This window comes from Haliotis rubra, unplaced genomic scaffold (genome assembly GCF_003918875.1).
Source record: "Haliotis rubra isolate DU_JTF1 unplaced genomic scaffold, ASM391887v1 Scf492, whole genome shotgun sequence".
Classification (NCBI taxonomy): Eukaryota; Metazoa; Mollusca; class Gastropoda; order Lepetellida; family Haliotidae; genus Haliotis; species Haliotis rubra.
Genome location: NW_025767182.1, coordinates 712038 through 733024, shown reverse-complemented (window position 1 = coordinate 733024; position 20987 = coordinate 712038). Strand labels below are relative to the sequence as shown.

At 41.6% G+C, this 20987-nt stretch overlaps 2 protein-coding genes and 1 long non-coding RNA gene across 3 annotated transcripts in view; all 3 read right to left on the bottom strand.

Moving 5' to 3' along the window:
• Positions 1 to 20987, bottom strand: part of LOC124291465 — a 79241-nt gene that overhangs the window by 17631 nt on the left and 40623 nt on the right. The window lies entirely within an intron of this gene.
• LOC124291462 overlaps positions 1 to 20987 on the bottom strand; it is a 53712-nt gene that overhangs the window by 4323 nt on the left and 28402 nt on the right. The window lies entirely within an intron of this gene.
• On the bottom strand, positions 17117 to 20896 carry LOC124291463. Its single transcript, XM_046728451.1, has 2 exons — positions 20617 to 20896; positions 17117 to 20572 (listed from the first exon to the last, which is right to left on the bottom strand). Exon 2 carries the CDS (start codon positions 20163 to 20165, stop codon positions 19125 to 19127), a length of 1041 nt encoding a protein of 346 aa, XP_046584407.1. The 5' UTR covers positions 20166 to 20572; positions 20617 to 20896; the 3' UTR covers positions 17117 to 19124.

The following is a 20987-nucleotide window of genomic DNA, read 5'->3' as shown; positions in this document are numbered from 1 at the left end:
ATATTGCTTAACACCGCATCAGCTCACAGACACATTTACAGAGGAAGGTACGTTTGTATGTTTGATTGCTGCTATATTATCACCGTCTGTAAGTAATCGAGTCTCAAGACAATCCAGTGACCAGACGCACACACGCACACAAACACACACATATGCATACATACCTGTTAGCGTCCATATCAGTCGAATTAATTTGAACGCAGTGGAGACCTATTGCAGGGCTTGATGAACTTCATGCAATGCATATACCCAGAAGTGATATGAGGTCAAAACTGGCAGTCTGCCAAAGTATACTGAGTCAAAAAAGAAACTTCACAAAATGTTATTCGAATAATTATGAATAATTTTTCCCTGATGATACATCTACGTATCCGAAATGGGATCCCTATCTTTCGACTCTAGAAAAACGTTAGCAAAACCCACTCAAACCCATCCATTCGTCGTGCAAATGACGTTAGTGCCAAATCAGGTTTTGCACGTGCAGTCGATCACGTGATCTTCGCATCGGAGTTTTCTTCATATGCACGTGTTTGCACTGGCCTCAAGAATTGAAAAAAACAGTTTTAAACCACAGTTCTAACGGTACTTGAAATGCCACGATTGTCAAATGTGCAAGCGGGAAGATCAGTTATTGACGTCGCAAGGGCAATGGGATGCAGCCGTCGTACTGTGTATGACTTGCGAGGTCGTCTACAACAAAGTGGCACCACTTCTGATCGCCCAAGGTCGGGTCGTCCACGTGTGACGTCACGAGCAGAAGAAGGTCAAATCGTCCTACGTGACCTACGTGACAGATTTCCGCCGGCTACACGAACCAGGGCTGAGATGTTTAGAGGTCGACTGTCATCACAGACCATTAGAAATCGGTTGCGGGCTCGACGTCCATATCGTGGGCCCATTGACGCCGTTTCATCAACGTCAACGTCTTCTGTGGGCCCAATGTCGCCACCGATGGACCCAGAGAGACTGGAATCGAGTCGTCTTTAGCGATGAATCCAGGTTTACCCTCAGATTCGCGGACGGCAGGCATAGAGTCTGGAGACGACGTCGTGAACGGTATGCCTAATGTTGTGTACAGGAAGTCGACAGATTCGGGGGCGGAAGTTCCATGGTGTGGGGTGCTTTCTGTGGGAACAACCGTTCCTGACTTCTGGTCATCCGTGGAAACCTCACAGCTGCTGCTTACCGCGACCAGGTGCTCACCCCTGAACTCGTTCCTTTCATGGCGGCTCATGGCCCAGGTCTACAGTTCTAGTATGATAATGCTCGGCCGCATACCGCGATGTTGACACGAAATTTCCGTCAAAACGCTGGAATCAACGTCATGGACTGGCCATCGAGGTCCCCTGACCTTAATCCAATAGAGCACGTTTGGGATGCACTTGGGAGAAGGCTTCGTGGTCTTAGGAACAAACCTCAGAATTTGCAGGAACTTGGCGCTGCCTTGCAAGAGCAATGGCGCAGAATCCCCAACCACGTGTTCACAATCATCAGGCAGTCGATGAGGAGAGGTGTTTCGCAGTGGTGAATGCGCGGAGCGGCCATACACGATATTGAACTGAGAAATTTCGCATTTATATTCTTGTGACTTGACATTCTGTATACCCATGTTTTGGAATGGCGGTGTAGCCTAATGGAACGGATTATGGCACTGTCAGTGTATCGAGTACATCACACAGATTTCAGCAATGAAATAATAACAATTTAACCATCTTACCATCTCTTGTTCTTTTATAGTGCCCTGAAGAAAGAATGTGAAGTTCCTTTTTTGACTTAGTATCTTTACATGACACATGAGCGAGATGACCTATCAATCGATCAAGTGTGTACCCAGGGTAACATTCTGGCACTTTGCCAAAGTATAGGTAAAGTAGCTCACTACTTCGCTACAACTAACCACTGCCTACCTACCCCTCCAACATAAATCAAAATGTTTGGAAAATTGATTCTCAGATGTTTCCAAAATAAAAGTAACGGGCATCATTCATGCAACCTCATCTCTATAACACTTGGGAAGGGTTTACCATTCCTTATATTAAAGTACATGTAGTATATGTAATTTACTAAGTAAACTGATAAAATGTGAAAAGGAGAAATGGAATAAACTCAATTTGTCCTGGCCAGCTGCCGTCCCAAATCTCACCATTCGATCTTTGGTTCGCTTTTCGCCCTTCCCTATGATGACAAGGCATCAAATAATGTAACGGTTATGCAGAAGCAGTGCTACATTAGTTATACCCAGAGCCAAAAGTTATTGTGACATGGATTGGTTTCATTGGTAATACTGTGAATGTATTTTTGGATTTCAGCCAGGGAAAGAGTGTGATAAATGGTTGAAGAAACGCAATCAAACACATGTTTGCAACTGCAACACGGCACATCAAGCAGTTAGCTGGTTTCTGCCTAGTCAGGTATCTTGTATAGTCTAAATGTAGCACACCGCTGCTCCTTACTAATCTATAGGTACAGCGAATAACAGTTGAAACATTGTTACAGAACGTACCGCACTGCCTCATATCACTGTATGTACGTGTGTGTGGTTACTTGTATATGAGTGTCTGTGTGTTTGTGTGAGTCTGTGTGTTTTATAACCACACTGTTACTACGTATTAAGTCGGTTGATTGCACAAATCTTTGTTTCTTTTCTTTTGGAGAATATAGTACCGTTACAATGTTAAAAACCACTCCGAAAGACACCTACCACCCCTTTCAGCTCAGCTTGTCTCTCGTACCATGTCCAATTGTTCACTGTCTACCGCGCAAATGACAATAACTATTTTAAATACTACCAAAGGTTATGCAAGAATTGTGCACTTGTGTATTGACCACAAAACCTCACCGGCCGATACATTATACAATTGTTTTAAGTTGTGAAAAATCGTGTATTTTGAATTAATCATGATTTATGACCAGAATAGGCTGCGCGCGCACGTGTGTGCATATACAGTGGTATGAAGCCTTGAACTATTTCAAAAATAATAATACTCGCCTTATGAAAAATCTGTTCCTGTCAGTGCATATTTGGAGGTAACTTATCAAAGACGTAATGATCAATATCAGGCATAAGAAGTATACTTAGCAGCAAAAGAAACGTCAGTTAACTGATAACTGAGAAACGGATAACTGTAAACTCATTTAATGTTTTGATGGTATATTTTTTACAACATCTCCAACTTTACCTGAGCAAAGACATTCCTTCCCAAACACAGAATGGACCCAGGAAATGGTTTCAAAAACGCAACCTGATCTCGGAGATGGTACTGTGTTGTCCATGTTTTTCATGCAGCTCATTCTGCACGTGCTGTTCACAAGGACCAGCCCTATAAAATGCACACCCAAACCTGGTTGAACGGTTCAACATTCACATTACAACGTCAGCAGGATGCCGCGAATTACGACAGCTCAGAAAGAACCAGGCACTAGGAAGACTTGAAGGTGGCCACACTGCACAAGCCGTTGCCAATCACTTCCAGGTCAACTTTTGGACCATCTACAAGCTGCAGCAACGTTTCCGAGTCACCAACACCTGAAATGATCGCCCCCGTACTGGCAGACCAAGGGTGACCACGAGACGACAAGACCGTCATGTTGTGCGACAGCATGTAACAGAATCCCTTCATGCAGGCATCCGAAACAGCATGCCAGACAGTGGGAACACACAGAAGACCAATCAGTACTGACACAGTACGCCGACGTCTAACCAGCAGGGAACCTCCATTGCCGTAGACCTTACCGTGGACCTATCCCCAACCCTCGTCATCGGCGTGAACGTCTACAGTTTGCCCTACAACACCAAAACTGGCGATACAGGCAATGGAGAACTGTTCTGTTCACAGATGAGAGTCGGTACTGCGTATCAACTGCAGATGGCAGAACACGAATATGGCGACGACGTGGCCAACGTTACTCAGACCAATGTGTTATGGAAAGAGACTCATGGGGAGGTGCGAGCATCATGGTATGGGGTGGAATAGGCCTGAACCAGAGAGTGGGTCCTGTGGTGCTCCAGAACCTTGGTCCAGGGAGAAGAGGCGGCATCACAGCGGTGAGCTACATCGACCAAACTCTCAGACCCCACCGCAACAACATGATAACGCCCGGACCCATACTGCCAGAGCTACACGGGACTTCCTACAGCAGAACGGTGTCAACATTATGTTGACATATTATTCCTGATTTAAACCCAATTGAACATCTTTGGGATGACATTCAGAGGGGACTGAATAATGTCATACCAAGGCCAAACACAGACGATTTATTGCGCCAGGCCTCTCTCAGAGTGTGGCTCCAGGTGCCAATGGTCTTCATCAAATGATTGGTGCGCTCCATGCATAGACGCTGTGCTGCAGTTATTGCCGCTCGTGGTGGTCACACTAGATACTGAAGTCAAGAGTCTGAATGGACTCCAAACGTTCACATAATGTCTTGGAATTGTGCTGAGTTATTTCTTGATATGTCAGGATATTGTACACAAAAACTGTTTTTGATCCGCTTATTATGTCCATTTCCGTAATGATTTGATTACAGTGCCTATCTCATTTTGAATTAGTACTTACGGGTTTTTTGCTGCTGAGTATATTAATGGTTTCGTAAGCAATCCCTATTTTGTCATACGATTGGAAAACTGAGGAACCGCATGCAACCGCAAGTCTTGTCACTGGCAGAATGGTAAGGCCTCAAAGAATGTAATCATTATCCGGAAACATTACTACGTTAGTTATTAAGTGAGTGAGTGAGTTAAGATGGATAGTCACATCGGCAAAAAAATAGTTCAGCCATATTGTGACTTAAAAGTTATAAATTAACAATGAACGCAATTAAATTATAAAACCTGTCGACAAAGGACAGTAAAATAACTCAATTATAACAGATGGAGAAATAAAACTAGCATGTAATATTAAAATTAAACAAATATTATAGACAATGCAATATAAAAACGGGCTGAAGATCACCAACAACTGAAAGTAGATCACCATGTTAGGGACCATGGGGTAGCTGGATTTAAATCATTCCTTCAGATGCTGGTGACTTTTGCACAAATTAGCCCAAAATTAAAAGAACATATATACCACGATTAAAATCACGTAAAAAATACTTTAAATGAAATGGGACTTCCGTAGCCTCCCCGACCAGCAATGGGGTGCTGTGGACACATTCTGCCCCGGGTCCACACGGGGGAAGAGCTATTAGCGTTACCCAGCACTCATGACGAGGATGGAGAATTGAAACTAGAATGTAACATTAACATTAAACAAATATCATAGACAATACAACATAAATGGGCTGAAGATCACCAGCAACTGGAGGTATTTAGTTCACCATGCTAGGGGCCATGGGGTATCTGGATATACAATCATTCCTTCGGATGCTGGTGACTTTTGCGCAAGTTAGCCAAAAATTAAAAGAACATATATACCACGATTAAAATCAATTAAAAATACTTTAAATGAAATGGGACTTACATACATCGGGCAATGTCTACCGCGGAACCAAGAAGTTCGATTTTAAATCAGCCATAGTGGAAGGGAGAAAACGTACTGTTTGAAAATTGGATCAATGACAGAACGAAGTTACAGTCACCAATAGAAAGCAAACGCGAACGACTTGATAGTATCTAAATTGATCATGTGAAAGCTATGCTGTCAGTTTCTATTTGGTGTCTAACATTAATGTACTTTTCAAACGTCTCCTAATTCTCAGAAACCCCGAACAGTTGCTTGAAGTTTCAGAAAACAAAAACAAATTCAATATGGTCAAAACATTTGATTTTTCTTATCATTTGTCTATCCAACAGTGCAAAATGAAGCAAAACTCTTGATTTTTCAATAATCTGTTTCTTGATGCTTCTGAATCCAAACAAGTGAATTTGATCCAGGTGTTTATCTTCATCCTTAAAATAGTAATGATCTGATATAGTTCACTAATGATCAGGCTGATATTTCGTTTCCTCTGATTTACCCACTTATATTAAAAGCTCAAGAGACAATGTCCTTCATACCCCGAAAACTACATATTAGACGGATGACTTCCAAGTACCAACTTTCATCACATGTTGAAGAATATACCTGCAGGGAAACCATTTCGTGTCTACATTTCAGAACTTTTCAAGCATTTTCCGAGCAAGTTTTGTCAGACAGCACCGTGCGACCCTTGCTCAATTGTTCTTTAATCAGTTTATAAGTACAATATACAATTCCAAATTCGATGCATCATTGACAAAACTGGGCCTATGGCCTCCACTACAAAGAAAATAAAGATTGATTGACAAAACTCATGTTCGAGGCAATTTCCTTTTCTGACTTTTACTTCGTGTTCCCGTTCCATTTCAGGTGAACAACTGACGTGAAATTCCATGGATTTATGAAAAGTTCCATCAGCTGAGCAGAAAAGGCCCACCTTTTCATGAACACATTGTATCATGACTATTTGATAGTGATTCATAAACACATGGTCATAAGATAGTGAGTCATAGACACATGGCTATAACATAGTTGAAACCGTAATAGAAACTCCGTTTGTGGAAAGTGTGAGTGAGTGAGTTTAGTTTTATGCTGCATTCAGCAGTATTCCAGCAATATCAGGGCGGGGGACACCAGAAATGGGCTTCACACATTATACCCATATAAGGAAGCGAACCCGGGTCTTCGGTGTCACGTTTGTGGAAAGGATTTTGTACCTTGTATAATTCATTGTAAAGATATTTAAAGATTGCCAGACTCCAGTTGACTTGAGCCGTGCTGCTCAAACTTCCTCTTGGGTGAATGAAAGACACCATCAGCATTACTGAAGCAAATAAGTTATTGAAAATGATAGTGGTACAGTACCAGATGCACTGAAGAGCTACCACGGGAACAACATACTAGTAATATCTAGTGCTGTTTAAAATAAAGATGGTACAAACAGTCAAAAATGTTTTCAATATCACTGAGAAAAACCTTTGTAAGAGATTGTGCATGATGAATATCACTTTTAATCCGTATTCACTAAAATATAATGACTTGAAAAATATGAAATGATTCTTCGTTCATCCAAATGTAAATATGTGTGTTTACTGATGAAATCATCCAGCAAATCAATGAAATCAGGTCGTACCTTATCGGTTTATACTTTCCATGTCATATCAGTGAGAACGAAATTACTAATCCTTTCTGATTACAGGTTGTAGTATATGTACTAAGGGCCTGAGGCCTTTCAGTATGGAGAATAAGAAAGGAATTATGAAACCATCCGATGTGATGGGAAAATATATTTTAAGAAAATTCTGGGGAACAAATACAATCCTGGTTACAAAATAAATAGCATCAAAAGTAAAACAGCAGTTGGAGGCATATACTAGTACATGTATGTCGTGAATGCTTTACTGCAGGTAGAAAAGAACAATATTCAACACGAGAATAAATATGACAGCATAATGTTGTTTCATATGTCCAACACACCCCAAGCAATGACTGGTGCCAGTTGCCGAAATGAGAAGCATACGTGCACTAACAAGAGAACAGATGATTTTCTGCCCTTTTCTGATGAATAAGGAGCTCATTATCAGATTCATAATTTTTGTACACCTTTTGATCCGGATGAGCAAATATGACATATTTCCTTGCGTTTCTCTGCGCGCTCTTCTGTGAATAGTTTGCAGGCTTCAACTGTAATTGACTAAGATTTTTAGTGGCTGTATACTCGAGGGGGGTTAAAGTACTGTAAAATGATTGTCCTCCTGAGAGGGTACGTAAGTCCCAAAACGTTCGAAGTAAATTAAAACGTTCCACTTTTTTAATCGTAGAATACATGTTCTTTTAATGTATGGCTAGATTTGCTAAATTGCTAACGGCTGAAGGATGGTGTAAATCAAGCAAGGGTCCATGCAGGATGCAAATGTACTGTAAATCCCCATGGTCCCTAGTATGGTGATCTACCTTCAGTTGTTGGCAATCTATAGCCGGTGTTTATATTGTATTGTCCAAATAGTGCTATTAGTTTTAACATTCCACACTAGTTTTATTTCTAATTGTGATATTCTAGTTGTTTTACTGTCCTTCGTCGACAGGTTTTTATAATATACACATATTCCATTTCAATGTCAAATATGTTCTCGTCGCGATATGGCTGCAATAATAACTCACTCACTTAACTGTAATTGTGCCTTTGACAGCAGCAGCAAGGAAAGCTTTGATCCGCAACTCCAGTTCTTGCCACTCCGGCCGCAGCTTTGTTGTACTTCGGAGCCTTCTCACCGTACCATGCTCCGTTAACTCTGTCTTTTGCTTTTAGCATACCAAAGAAGGTGACGATGCCAATTCCAATTCCAATCAAATATGGGAAATATTTGGACTGTGGCATGCGGACCCGAAAGTAGTGCTTAACAACAGGCTCCATTACTGCACTACCCCACCCAACTATCCCATCAGACGCTGCTGCTCCAGCACATCTGATAGAGAAACTTTGTCCTCATATTTACTCGATGAGACGTAACACTTAGGAGCTGCTCTCATACAAACATGTTAGCGTCCATATCAGTCGAATTAATTTGAACGCAGTGGATACCTATTGCAAGGCTTGATCAACTTCATGCAATGCATATACCCAGAAGTGATATGAGGTTAAAACTGGCAGTCTGCCAAAGTATTTGCATGCCACATGAGCGAGATAACCTATCAATCGATGAAGCTCCACAATCGCGTGGTAGCTCACTGCCTCGCAACAACTAAACACTGCCTACCTACCCTGACGCAGGCATTGAGACAATGGGGCAATGAGTCACAGAGGCGAGCAATGAAGGCCATGGGAATCGTCCAGTTTCAAATCCGCCATTCATTTCCAAATTGATAGAGCGTGTTGTAGCAAACCAACTGAAACAACACCTCCTGGACAACAATCTTGGTGATATCATGCAGTCATCATACAACATAGGTCACAGCACAGAAACAACTTTGCTGAGTCTGCAGAATGACGTTGATTCCAAGGGAGCGGCAATTCTTTTAATCTTGGATCTATCAGCGGCAATAGACCATTCCACTCTCTTGGAGAGTATACAGTTACGTCTTGGAGTCACTGGCGATGCATTATCATGGGTTCAATCGTATCTCACAAGACGCAAGTAATCAGTTGTCATCAATAGGGTAAGGTCTGAGAGCACAGAATTAAGGTTTTGAGTGCCACAAGGCTCAGTCCTAGGCCCAATCCTGTTCACTGTATATACCATACCCGTTGGTGATATAGCCCGAGCCCACAATCTCAGCTATCATCTCTATGCTGATGACACTCAGCTGTATCTCGGATTCAAGCCACAAACTGCATCTTCTGTACAGAATACCCTGCAGGCAATAGCAAATTGCATAGCTGAGATCAAATGTTGGATGAACAGTAATTTTCTGAAATTGAACGATGACAAAACTGAGATTCTCATCATTAGCTCCAAACAGAGAGAATCAATGTTCAATGTCCCTGGAGTTCAAAGTGGAGACACGTTTGTTCAACCAGAAAGCCATGCTCGAAATCTAGGTGTCATCTTTGACTCAACATTAAGTATGGAAAATCACGTCAGTAACATCTGCAAATCCGCATATTTTCACCTAAGGAACATCAGACAGATTAGCAGGTACATGGACACACCATCAGTAAAATGCCTAACCCATGCATTTGTGACATCACGTCTAGACTACTGCAACAGTTTACTCTATGGAATACAGCAGAAGTACATGGGCAAGATACAGCATGTTCAAAACACAGCTGCCAGGCTCATAACACGCATACATATGTATGTGCACATAACACCAGTCCTGAAAGACTTACACTGGCTCCCTGTAAAACAATTGTGTTTGTTTACAAGTCCATTAATGGGATTGTTCCATTCTATCTCCAGGAACTAGTCAACCTTCACAAGCCTGAAAGGTCACTCAGATCAGCTAGTCAGTAAAGCTTAGATGTTCCATCTGTCCGAACCACACCATACGCGGGCAGGACACTTAGCAGAGCGGGTGCTGTACTCCGGAGTAGATTACCTGAAAATGTCAGAAAATCGGTTTCCGATCTTGTCTCAAAACCGTCCTCTTCAAACGAGCATTCGACTAAGCGCACATGAGCAGGACTCTGGATATGTAGCGCTATACAAATCTCTAATTATTTGATTTGATTTGATTGGATGACAAGCTGATCTCTCCTGAAACGTGCGCTGATGCCCCCAAACCATTACACCACCACCATCAAATCGATTTTTCTGTCTGACACATGGGCCTGCATAACGTTCCTCACGACGTCTGTAAACACGCTGTCTTCCATCCACAAATGACGCACAATACCGTCCGAAAAGACAAGTGGTTGTTGTTGCACATACTGCTGCTTCTGCTGTTGCCGTTCTGTAGCGATCTTGAAGGTGTGCCAGTCGCATCTGTCGATCTTGTCTGGCCGTCGTAGCCGGAAGTCGTCCTGGTCGAGGGCGGTCGGCAATGCTCCCTGTCATCTGGTGACGACTCACAAGACAGCTAATGGTGGACTGGGTGACATTAAGGCGCCTACCAACAACATTTTGTAAAGAGCCGGCTTCAAGGAGTCCCACAGCGTGTGCACGTTGCTGCAGATTCACATGTTTAAGACTGGCTACTGAGCTCTCTATACACGTGCATTATATGGGAAAGACCTCACAAAGTGCACGTGCATTTTCATTGTCAGGATTGCCTTGCTGTTTTTCAATGAATGATCTAAAATGCGTTTTCACGAATCTTTCTGTTTCCGGAAGTATGAAGTGGATTTAAACTCAAACAACTGTTCCTGATCAAGTCTTTAACATTCATTTCAAATATTCAGTGCATCATTAGTATTTCTCACTTATGTTTCAAAAATGATCTGAAAAAACACCCTTATGCGTTTTCATTGAGGATCAGTATATAATTGAGTATTATAAATCGTTTGTGTGTTGTTTTGCTGGTTTAAAGGAAACCCACAAGCCTTTTATCTCAGTAATTTCTAAACCATAACACCAGAAACTCTTAATAGCGTTAACTCTGTTGTGATTAGTGCTGTCAAACCCCGACCCGTCATAGAATACGTCCACAGTTCCATACTGCTGGTTTGCCCAGAGATAAGATCGGCTGAACAGACGCTGCCACGTATTGATCTGGTGGCAACCTGCTCAGCTGAAGTATATCGCTCCTTTTTAGTTTTCGTGTGACAAATGAATGGATAGACTTCTATTTGTGATCACTGGGCATTCTTATCTTGATTGTTCATTAGTTGTCACGAATAAGTCGGCTCGTCGTGACAACGGTCTGTTGAATTTGATGAGTGCAATGTCTTCGTGACCTAAATATTTATGTTTTACTCCTACTATTATCTTGCCATATTTGGTGTACTTGGATGATTAAACTATAATTGCATGTAGATTATGTATTGTTACTTCGTTCGAAGTTATGAAACACATCTTTACTAACACCACTTGATGACGTAATGTACACTGATTTGCTGGGGCGCTGGGGTTGCCTAGTGGTTAAAGCGTTCACTTGTCACGCCGAATACCCGGGTTCGATTCCCAACATGGGTACAATGTGTAAAGCCCACTTCTGGTGTACCCCTCCGTGATATTGCTGGAATATTGCTAAATGCGGCGTAAAACTAAACTCACTTACTCACGGATTAGCTGTCCAATAAAGTCATTTGTAAAGTCACACGTCGTCTTTTGTCTTAATGTTACTGTTCCGTACTCACAATTAAACTCGTCTCTGCACACTTGAATTTATTGTTTTCTTCGGTATTAAACCGCCTCCGTGGTGTAGTGGTTGGCGCGTCCGCTCAGAGAGCGGAAGGTCGCGGGTTCGATCCCCAACCGCGTCATACCAAAAGACGTTAAAATATGGTACTTGTTGGACCCTGCCTGGCGCTCGGTTTTAATGGGTACAACAAGGACTGGTCGGCTCGGAGTCAGTATAATGTGTCTGAGTGGGGTATTCATGCTTCACTGCGGCATGGTATCTCAGTTGGCTAGCACTATAAAACCAGCTTCGGTCTGGGCTAGTATAAGCAGCCGCACATACACATACACACGCATGCACGTCGTCATATGAGCGAAATATTCTCAAGTACGACGTTAAACCCAATTTCACCTCACCTCTTCGTTATTAGTACATATATGACAGTTTCCAACCCTACAAACTCCGACGAACAACGGTGAACGTGACATTGTATGGCTTTCACATTTCGAAGGGACACACAGACAGACATAACATTTGCCGCGCACTGAACCGGTCTAAGGGAGATAACTAATGTGTCCTTCACATCATGGTGTATTTTGATCAAAGATTAACATGGTCTCATCACATCACACATTTGTATAACACATGTAACAAGATCATCAATCTATTAAAGTGTATTTCAAAAACAAAGTGGGGCGCTGATAAGTCAACTATGTTATTGCTGTACAAGGCCCTTATCTTGTCCAGACTTGACTATGGTTGTCAGGTGTATATGTCGGCGGCTAAATGTCATCTTAATAAGCTTGATAGAATTCAGTCTAAAGCTTTGAGAATATGCACAGTCGCATATTGTACAACTCCAACCTCAGCTCTTCAAGTTGAGTGTTCAGAAATGCCCCTTCACCTTCGAAGACAACAGGTATCTTTGAAATATTTCTTGAAAATGAAAACCAAGAACAAATACCATGCAGTCACTGAGATTGTTAATGACTGTGTGGAATATGTCATGTGTGACTGGACTCATGGCAAATTACCCTTTGGCTTGAATATTCAGAGATTAGCTGATCAACATGGTATTTACAACTGTAACCCAGTTGATCCTTCTGCTCCGCCTGTCACACCTCCGTGGGTTCTGCTGAAGCCTGGATTGAATTCTCAACTCAATTTAATCGTGAATAAGAGAATGGACCAAAACATAATAAAAGTGATAACTCAAGACTTTCTGTCTGAAAATTATTCTAATTTCACACATATATACACTGATGCATCGAAAGAACCATCTAATAATCGTACTGCTGGGGCTTTTTGGGTACCCAATTTATCGATCGCTGAGGTGTTCAGATTCCCTGATTACCTTTCTGTTTTTGCAGCTGAACTTTTGTCCATTTTGCAAGCATTGAGATGGGTAGATGAACATATGACCATGAAGCAATTATCTTTACAGATTCTATGGCAGCAATCAAAGCCATAGAAGCTGGTGCAAATGGATCTAGAGATGACATTGTGCATGAGATATTAAAGTTGGATACATCTTTAAGCATGAAGTACATTGCATGCGACATTGTGTGGGTCCAAGCACATGTTGGAATACATGGGAATGAGATTGCAGATAATTTGGCCAAATCTGGGTTACAGTTTCCTGAAGTTGATTTACTTAAATTTCAACCAATCCCTAAAGATTATGAAAATGTTTTATCGAAATCTGTTACAAGGTAGATTACTTACAGACGGTGATCATATAGTAGCAATCAAACATACAAACTTACTTTCCTCTGTAAATGTGTCTGTGAGCTGATGTGGTGTAAAGCAATATTCACTTATTTTCATTTAAGTATTCTAATTATGTTTCATGTGTTCTGTAGTTGTATGAGATACTAACACCCAGTATAATTTCGCCATTTCATCTTATTCATAAATGTCTAACACAGTCTGACTGAGTATTGCCATGCACCATGATGGTTGGTTGGTTGGTTTTATAGTTTTAGGGCGACGTGGGCCAATAAGAGGCCTATTTGCGCCCAACACATTGCCTTGATTTAATAAACAATCATATGTAATTCCATTGCCAAAAGGAATCGTTTAGCTAAGATAAAAGAAACGACAACACTATTAATTTGGATAGATGTATACATATATGGAATAACCTCTGCTTCGTGTTACGGATTAGATACCTTAAGTAATCACTTCCATTTCTGAAACATGAAATACTCATTCAATAAAAAAGCTGTAGGTTCAGATGAGTGTTAAAATGATTTAAAACCACAGAACTAATTCTGTCTAAGCCATTCGAGAGCCTGTCTAGATTACATCATATTTTCTAGATGACGAGACAAACTGCCCTATGCACAGACCCATACATGATATTGGGGCCCAAAACAGTTTCTAATGAGAATACATCATCAACCTCAAGTACAGCACTTCTGAGATTTTGTCTTATGTTGTTATGCCCAGGGCATGTAATTAGATAATGTTTGATGTTTTCAGGCATCTCCAAATTGCAACGGCCACATTTAGAAGAGACCGATTTATCTATAATACTCCTGTAGGTAATTATCCCACACTGTCCAAGTCTCAGACGTGAAAGAATAACCTCATCACGCATTTTACGACGACGAATTTTATGACCAGATTTTAGTGATGATCTAAGTTTGTACATATGTCGGCCGGTAGTACCTGTATCCCACAACTGTTGCCAACTTCGTCCAGACAATCCAGTGACCAGACAATCATTTGCGCGCGCGCACCCACGCACACACACACACCCCCACACATATGCATACAAACCTGTTAATGTCCATATCAGTCGAATTAATTTGAACGCAGTGAAGACTTATTGCAGGGCCTATACCAAGAAGTGCATATACCCAGAAGTGTTATGACGTCAAAACTGGCAGTCTGCCAAAGTATTTACATGTCACCCGAGCGACATGCAACTGCATCGATCGCGCCAACTGAAAATCAATAGTATCTTGTTCGTGTTAACGCACGGTGGTATCCATTATATGTACACAAAGGTATATACTGTGTACCAAGGTTTAACTTCTGGCACTTCGCCAAAGTATGTACATTGGATAGGTGTGGTAGCTCACTGCCTCGCTACAAATAGACACTGCCTACCTACCTCTCCCCTCCCCAGCCACACCAGCATGCAACTGTATCGGTCGCACCAACTGAATATCAATAGTAACTCGTTTGTGTTAACGCACGGTGTGATCAATTACATGTACACAAAGGTAAACACTGGCACTTTGCCAAAGAATGTACATTGCATAGAGATGTGCTAGCTCACTGCCTCGCTTCAACTGAACACTGCACAGGTCATTCAAAGGTTCAAAATAAACCTTCATCGATGGTCTTTCCAGAGCGCTCCATAAATCATGCTGAACCTGGTGAATTATACAATACATGTGTTCTCACTAAATCTTGTTCACAGTGTCAGAGGATATGTTCTTGTTGATTATAATGTCACATTATTTAACTTTTAGTTGTTATGGCTCACAAAAGTTCAAAGCGCTGAATGTCTTGGGCTTGATGTTAGGGGTTTTAAGTAGCATTCGATGCCACGGAGAGTTCTTGTAGGGACATAGTCTTCGACTAGATCGTACAGATAACCTGGAGCTGTATATGCAAAGGCAGTGACTCGCCCTCCACAATCTGCCTGCACCTCGAATAGATAAGTCCTGGAGTCTACCAGTAATATGTCAGACATGTTTGGCGCAGAATATTGTACAACCACTTGTTTTTACTAGTGGAAGAGATCAAATCGTTGTGCTCTGATCTGTCTTCTCTGCAGTATGTAAAGACCCAAACAGATAACCCAATCGATATCAGTGATGCAATCAATACTGCTGTCATCAACATCTGAGACTGCAAGTGGACATCTGATCGAACAGGAAAGCTTCACTGTCACGGGCTGATTGCCAGAATGATACAACTAGAAAGAGTGACTGGCCTCGTCAGCATGTACATTGTACATTCGTCGAGGTGAAGGATGAGTTCCAGTTCTATGACAACACCAGACCATTATCATAGGATCACACGACAGGACAAGCTGCTACTTGATGTCACTGATGCAGTGGAAGAAGGTATTGACCACGAATCCACGCCCTGTTGTCATGGCTAACAGAATTGGCAAGATAGATGGAGCTGGACAGTTTCTTGAATTGTGCCAACACCACTATCTGAAAGCAACAAACCTCTTTTCTTCCTAACCATTCTAAATAAGTGCAGAGGGCAGAAACAGTCAATTCGTTCGATTCATCGACCTGACAAAGGGTCGAGATAATATTCTAAGTATTTTCGAGTCTCTCAACACTGAGAACATACTGAAGCATGCCTTTGGACCTATGACTGTCAATGTCTGTCTCAGAGTCGATGTGATACCGTTTAATCTGGATCAGCCGAATACAGAACTATAGTTTATAAAGCCTTCATCAGAAACATTTTTGCAGAGGAACCAACTCACTGAACCAAGACAAAGACAATTCAAGGCCAGATTAATGTGATAGACCAAAGCACCAATCAACCTACAGTGATATCTCTCAACGTCTACAAGCTGGAAGTGGTAAACCTGTTCACCACAGGTCCATTAACACAGTGTCCGCCAGGCTGATCAAGTGTGTGGGAGAACAGCAAGCTGACAACATGAACCAAGGCCGCAATGTGCGTACAGCAGCGACTTTCGTACCCTCTCCTGCAGAAAGGACACTTAGCCTCTTCCACACGTCCAATCTGGAATTCATCTTCGAAATCGAGTCACAAAGCATATTAAGTCTCATTTTCCTGCTCCAACTCGAAGGCATGGTCACATCCGTTGAATAGAGCACAGGACAACACAGTGTTCTCAGCTAGCACCCATGAAAGGTCTTCAAATACATAGATAAGCTTAAAGTCACTTGACATCAAGGGGTGGGAGAAATCTAGGTTAACGAGAAATCAATGTCAACAAGCCATTGGACGTCTAGACGCTGGTCAACGAGCTCGAGTCATTGCTAATGACTTCAATTGCAGCGTATGAACGATAGAACGTCTTAGAAAGCGATACAACGCCACCAACAGCAATGATGACCGTCCACGTTGTGGTCGACCCCGTGTAACAACACGTCGCCAGGACAGTCATATCGTCCATCAACACCTCTCGTTCACCTATCCATAACTGCTGTGTTCAGAAAACAAGACAGACAGAAAGACAGAAATATTTTATTAAAGTGTCACGTGATATGTTACAGGTAAAACAATATTTCATATGTCTAGATAAAACATATTACCCAGCCATAACATTGGTTTACGAGACACTACTAAAATATTTTAACTAAAAAATGTACAATATACAATCTGGACGATTGTATTCATGACATACATAAAACAGTACATTGGGAAAATATATTAAGAATGTAACTGCCTTCTACGGAACATATCGGTGATAGCATCAGCTAAAAGTTTAAGAACCTTGATTGCAGTAGTCTTCATTATCATAATAAATTTCAGATGGTCACTATCATCTGGGCTAAAACTAAATTCGTCTATAAAGTTACTTTTAAGATCATGGTAAAAAGCACAATTTAAAAGAAAATGGGCTTCAGACTCTACAGAGTCACAAAAGGGGCATAATCTTTGATTTATGGGTGTGGGGGGCTTGCTATAACGTCCATTTTCAATATTAAGAGGTAAGATACCACAGCGTAATTTACTTAGATTACTTCTCCTATGTCTAGACATAATATATCTTACATACAGTTCTGGTCTACAATCGTTTATAAACAACCTGTATGTGCGTAACTTATTGCCGTTAACCTTGCCTTTGTCGTCCCAAAGCTCTGAAAACCCCTTTTCCTCATCTAATCTACACAAACGTTGTTTAATGACTGATATTTTGGAATTGATACCAGAAGTCGGCGATAACAAAGTATCATACAACAGCAACTGTCTACCCAATTTAACAGGGTTAAAAGCAAAAGAACCTTTTCGATTCATGGATCACCTAAATACCTTATTCGTAAGTCTGTCCTCTGACATATGATACAATTTGACAAAACAACGGAAACTCTCTATCCGCTGTTTAGTGAGACAAGTCCTCCAACCAAGTTCACCCTGAACAGCACAGTTAGACGTATTACGAGGTACACCCAGGAAGAAACGACCAGCTCTGTTTTGTATGTTACGTATTTCACGCTGTCCATATAGTCCCCAAATAGATGCACAGTAGAGTAAGATAGGCTGCACTGTTGATTCATAGAGTTTTGTGAACACATCATATGCCATATCACCACATTGTCTATATTTAGTGATGAGTAGAGACAGAGCACGGCTCGCACTTTTTGCGATCTCCTTTACTGTGAACTTTTTATCAAGGTGTTCCTCAAACCACAGTCCTAAGTACTTGCAACAATCACTGTATGATAAGGCCGTGTTGCAGCATCGAAACTGATAATTAGATCTATCAATGTTAAACCGTCTGAAGTGCACAACCTTTGCCTTATCCGTGTTAATACTCAGACGCCATCTAGAACACCACCGTGTCACCACGTCCAACATTCGCTGTAGTTTGTCTTCACTTGGGGCTAATAGAACTATATCGTCTGCATATAGTAATATGGAGACACAGAGTTCGTCTACAGATACACCGTCATTGAGGTTGGTAATCTCCTCCGCCAGGTCATTGATGTAGAGGGAGAACAGAGTGGGGGACAGGGTGCAGCCTTGCCTCACCCCCGTTGACACTTGAAAGAATGACGTCATAAGGTTATTGACACGTACTGCACTAGAGGTTTTATGGTAGAGAGACTGTATGGTAGAGAACATCTTCCCGTTGATCCCTGCACGTAGCAGCTTCAACCATAAGCAGTTCCAGTCTACATTATCGAAAGCCTTTCTAAGGTCGATAAAACAAGTATAAGTTGATTGCTTACAATCCAGCCTAGTCTTCAGCAGTGTGTACAAACTGTATATGTGATCAAAGCAGCTTCGGTGTTTGCGAAATCCGTTTTGAGAATCTGACAAGATGTTACTAGAGTCCAGCCAAGATGAGACACGATGATTGAGGACATCACAATAGATCTTGCAGGGTACAGATATTAGGGAGATCCCTCTATAGGTTCGAGGTGAACGCACATCGGTGTCACTTTTCACTAAAGGGTTAATGATCGACTGTTTCCATGCACTTGGAGTGATGCCACTATCAAAACATTTGGTGAATAGGTTATACAATATCTCGATACAGGCGTCGTTTTTAAGAACTGCAGCTTTGATATTGTCTATACCCTCTGCCTTACCGTTCTTCGCCCGGTGCACAGCTCTGCGCACTTCTTTACGTGAGATCGGTGCGTTGAGAGCGCTCTCCTCGTGCCGCGCAGCATTACCGTTAGTTAATAGTTCAACCTCACGCTTCACCTCACCTAGATAACGGTTGTCGTAGTCGTCGCCGTCTGCTCCGGAATACAGCCTCTATAAGTCACTTTCCCCATTGCTCAGCACAGAATGCACGTCACTCACGACAGTACCGTCTTCCAGTTTCACCTCCATAGGAAGTTTCTGTTTTCTCTCATTTGCGATTCCAAGATTGCCGATTATTTTCCAGAAGTCAGCATCGGCTTGATTCAGTTTATCCAGGAGGTTGAACTGTTTTTGCTTTTGGTGTTGCTGTTTTAATTTTCGGTTCAATCGGTCAAACTTTCGTCTTTCATCACAGTATTTCTGCTTCAATCTCGCCTTCACACACACACCGGCTTTACTACGTAGCCACTCCCGTTCACACCGTGACGTCATATCCCACTGATTTTGCAGTTCATTACACCAGTACGGCTTCTTGAACGACTTCTTAGGTACGGGTCCAGAATTCTTCTTGAGAACAGGCAACTTGTCTTCCATCTCCTGATGTATCAGGTCGACAAAGTCATCGTACGCATGGTCGATTTCGTTTGCATTGTCAACAGTTTTCTGGATTCTGTCGATTGTTTGAGAGATAAGAAGTACAGAGGAGTCATTGTTTAGGAAGCCTTTAGGGATATGCTTACAACTGTACCATTTTGTACTGCTTGTGACATCACTGCTCAATGGGGCGACATCATCGTGTGGCGTCACAAATCCTGACAGGTCAAGAGTATACTGCAGTATGGAGTGGTCCGGGAGAGAGCACGGAACATCAGCATTGTACTGATCAATTATCGACGATATTGGTAACACTTGAAAGTCTGAGATTAAGGGGATTTGCTCGTGGGGCACCAACACATAATCCACAACTGAACGTCCCTGTGGACTGATATAAGTAAAGTTGTTCCCAGTCTCATATCGACCGTTCAGCATACAGAAATTTATGCCTACCAGAAAGTCTATCAGTAGTTCACCGTACAAGTTGACGGTATTATCTATGACGTCACGTGTAGGTACTAAGTCCACGCCATGTACAAAGTCATCACGATCAACAAGTGAAAGATTGCCATTCCAGACGGCAATATATTCCTGAATGCACGAATGACCACGATCCATGTTTTCCACAAACTTCCGGTGTATATTTTTTTAAAAAAGGTTCAAATACTCCTTTGATGCTTAAATGTCATTTCCAATACTACGACGTTTCGTTTGCCTTTCAGTATATATACCTAGGAATCACAATGCAAAAATTTATCCATCCACCTTGATTAAAAAGAATTTAGCTGAGAAGGCCGCCAAGACTATGCATTTTGTTTTAAACAAATGTGGATTACTTAATTTGTCTTGTGATTGTCAGTTACGATTGCTTGGTTGCACCTGTTTTGAGGACAAAATTGGAATGAGTTATATTTGGACTACAATGTCAGGTCCTAAAACATAGTCTGAAAGCACCTGTTGTAAACAGACTTAAAGAAATCAATCTACAGACCTGGAAATCACACACAGAAAATCTTCAAGAGGAGCTACTTATAATATTTAAAAAAAATATGAACTGAAAAACGAAAACCTACCTGAATTCATTACATAAAAATGATCGGAGGGCGTTACTTAATTTCAAAACTTCAAACAATTATCTACCAATTGAAACAGGACGATGGATCGAAACTCCCCCAAATGAAAGAATATATACTCTCTATAATACAAACGATATTGGAGATGAACTTTTTGTTCATTTGCCCTACCTTGGCCCAAGAAAGGTAAAAGATATATCAACAACTATTTCTGCAGACACCCGAATATGCAGAAAATAACTTCTTTGACAGGCATTTTAGAAGTTGCATAGATGAAGTAGTCTCCCACTACGAATTAAAGAACACAAAACTTCAGTCCAGAAAAAAAGACTCCAATTCCGCCATAGCCGACCACACCCAAGCCAAC

What these genes read in the sequence shown, in the direction of transcription:
- LOC124291463 (XM_046728451.1), bottom strand. Translation starts at nt 20,165, where the DNA reads ATGGATCGTGGTCATTCGTGCATTCAGGAATATATTGCCGTCTGGAAT.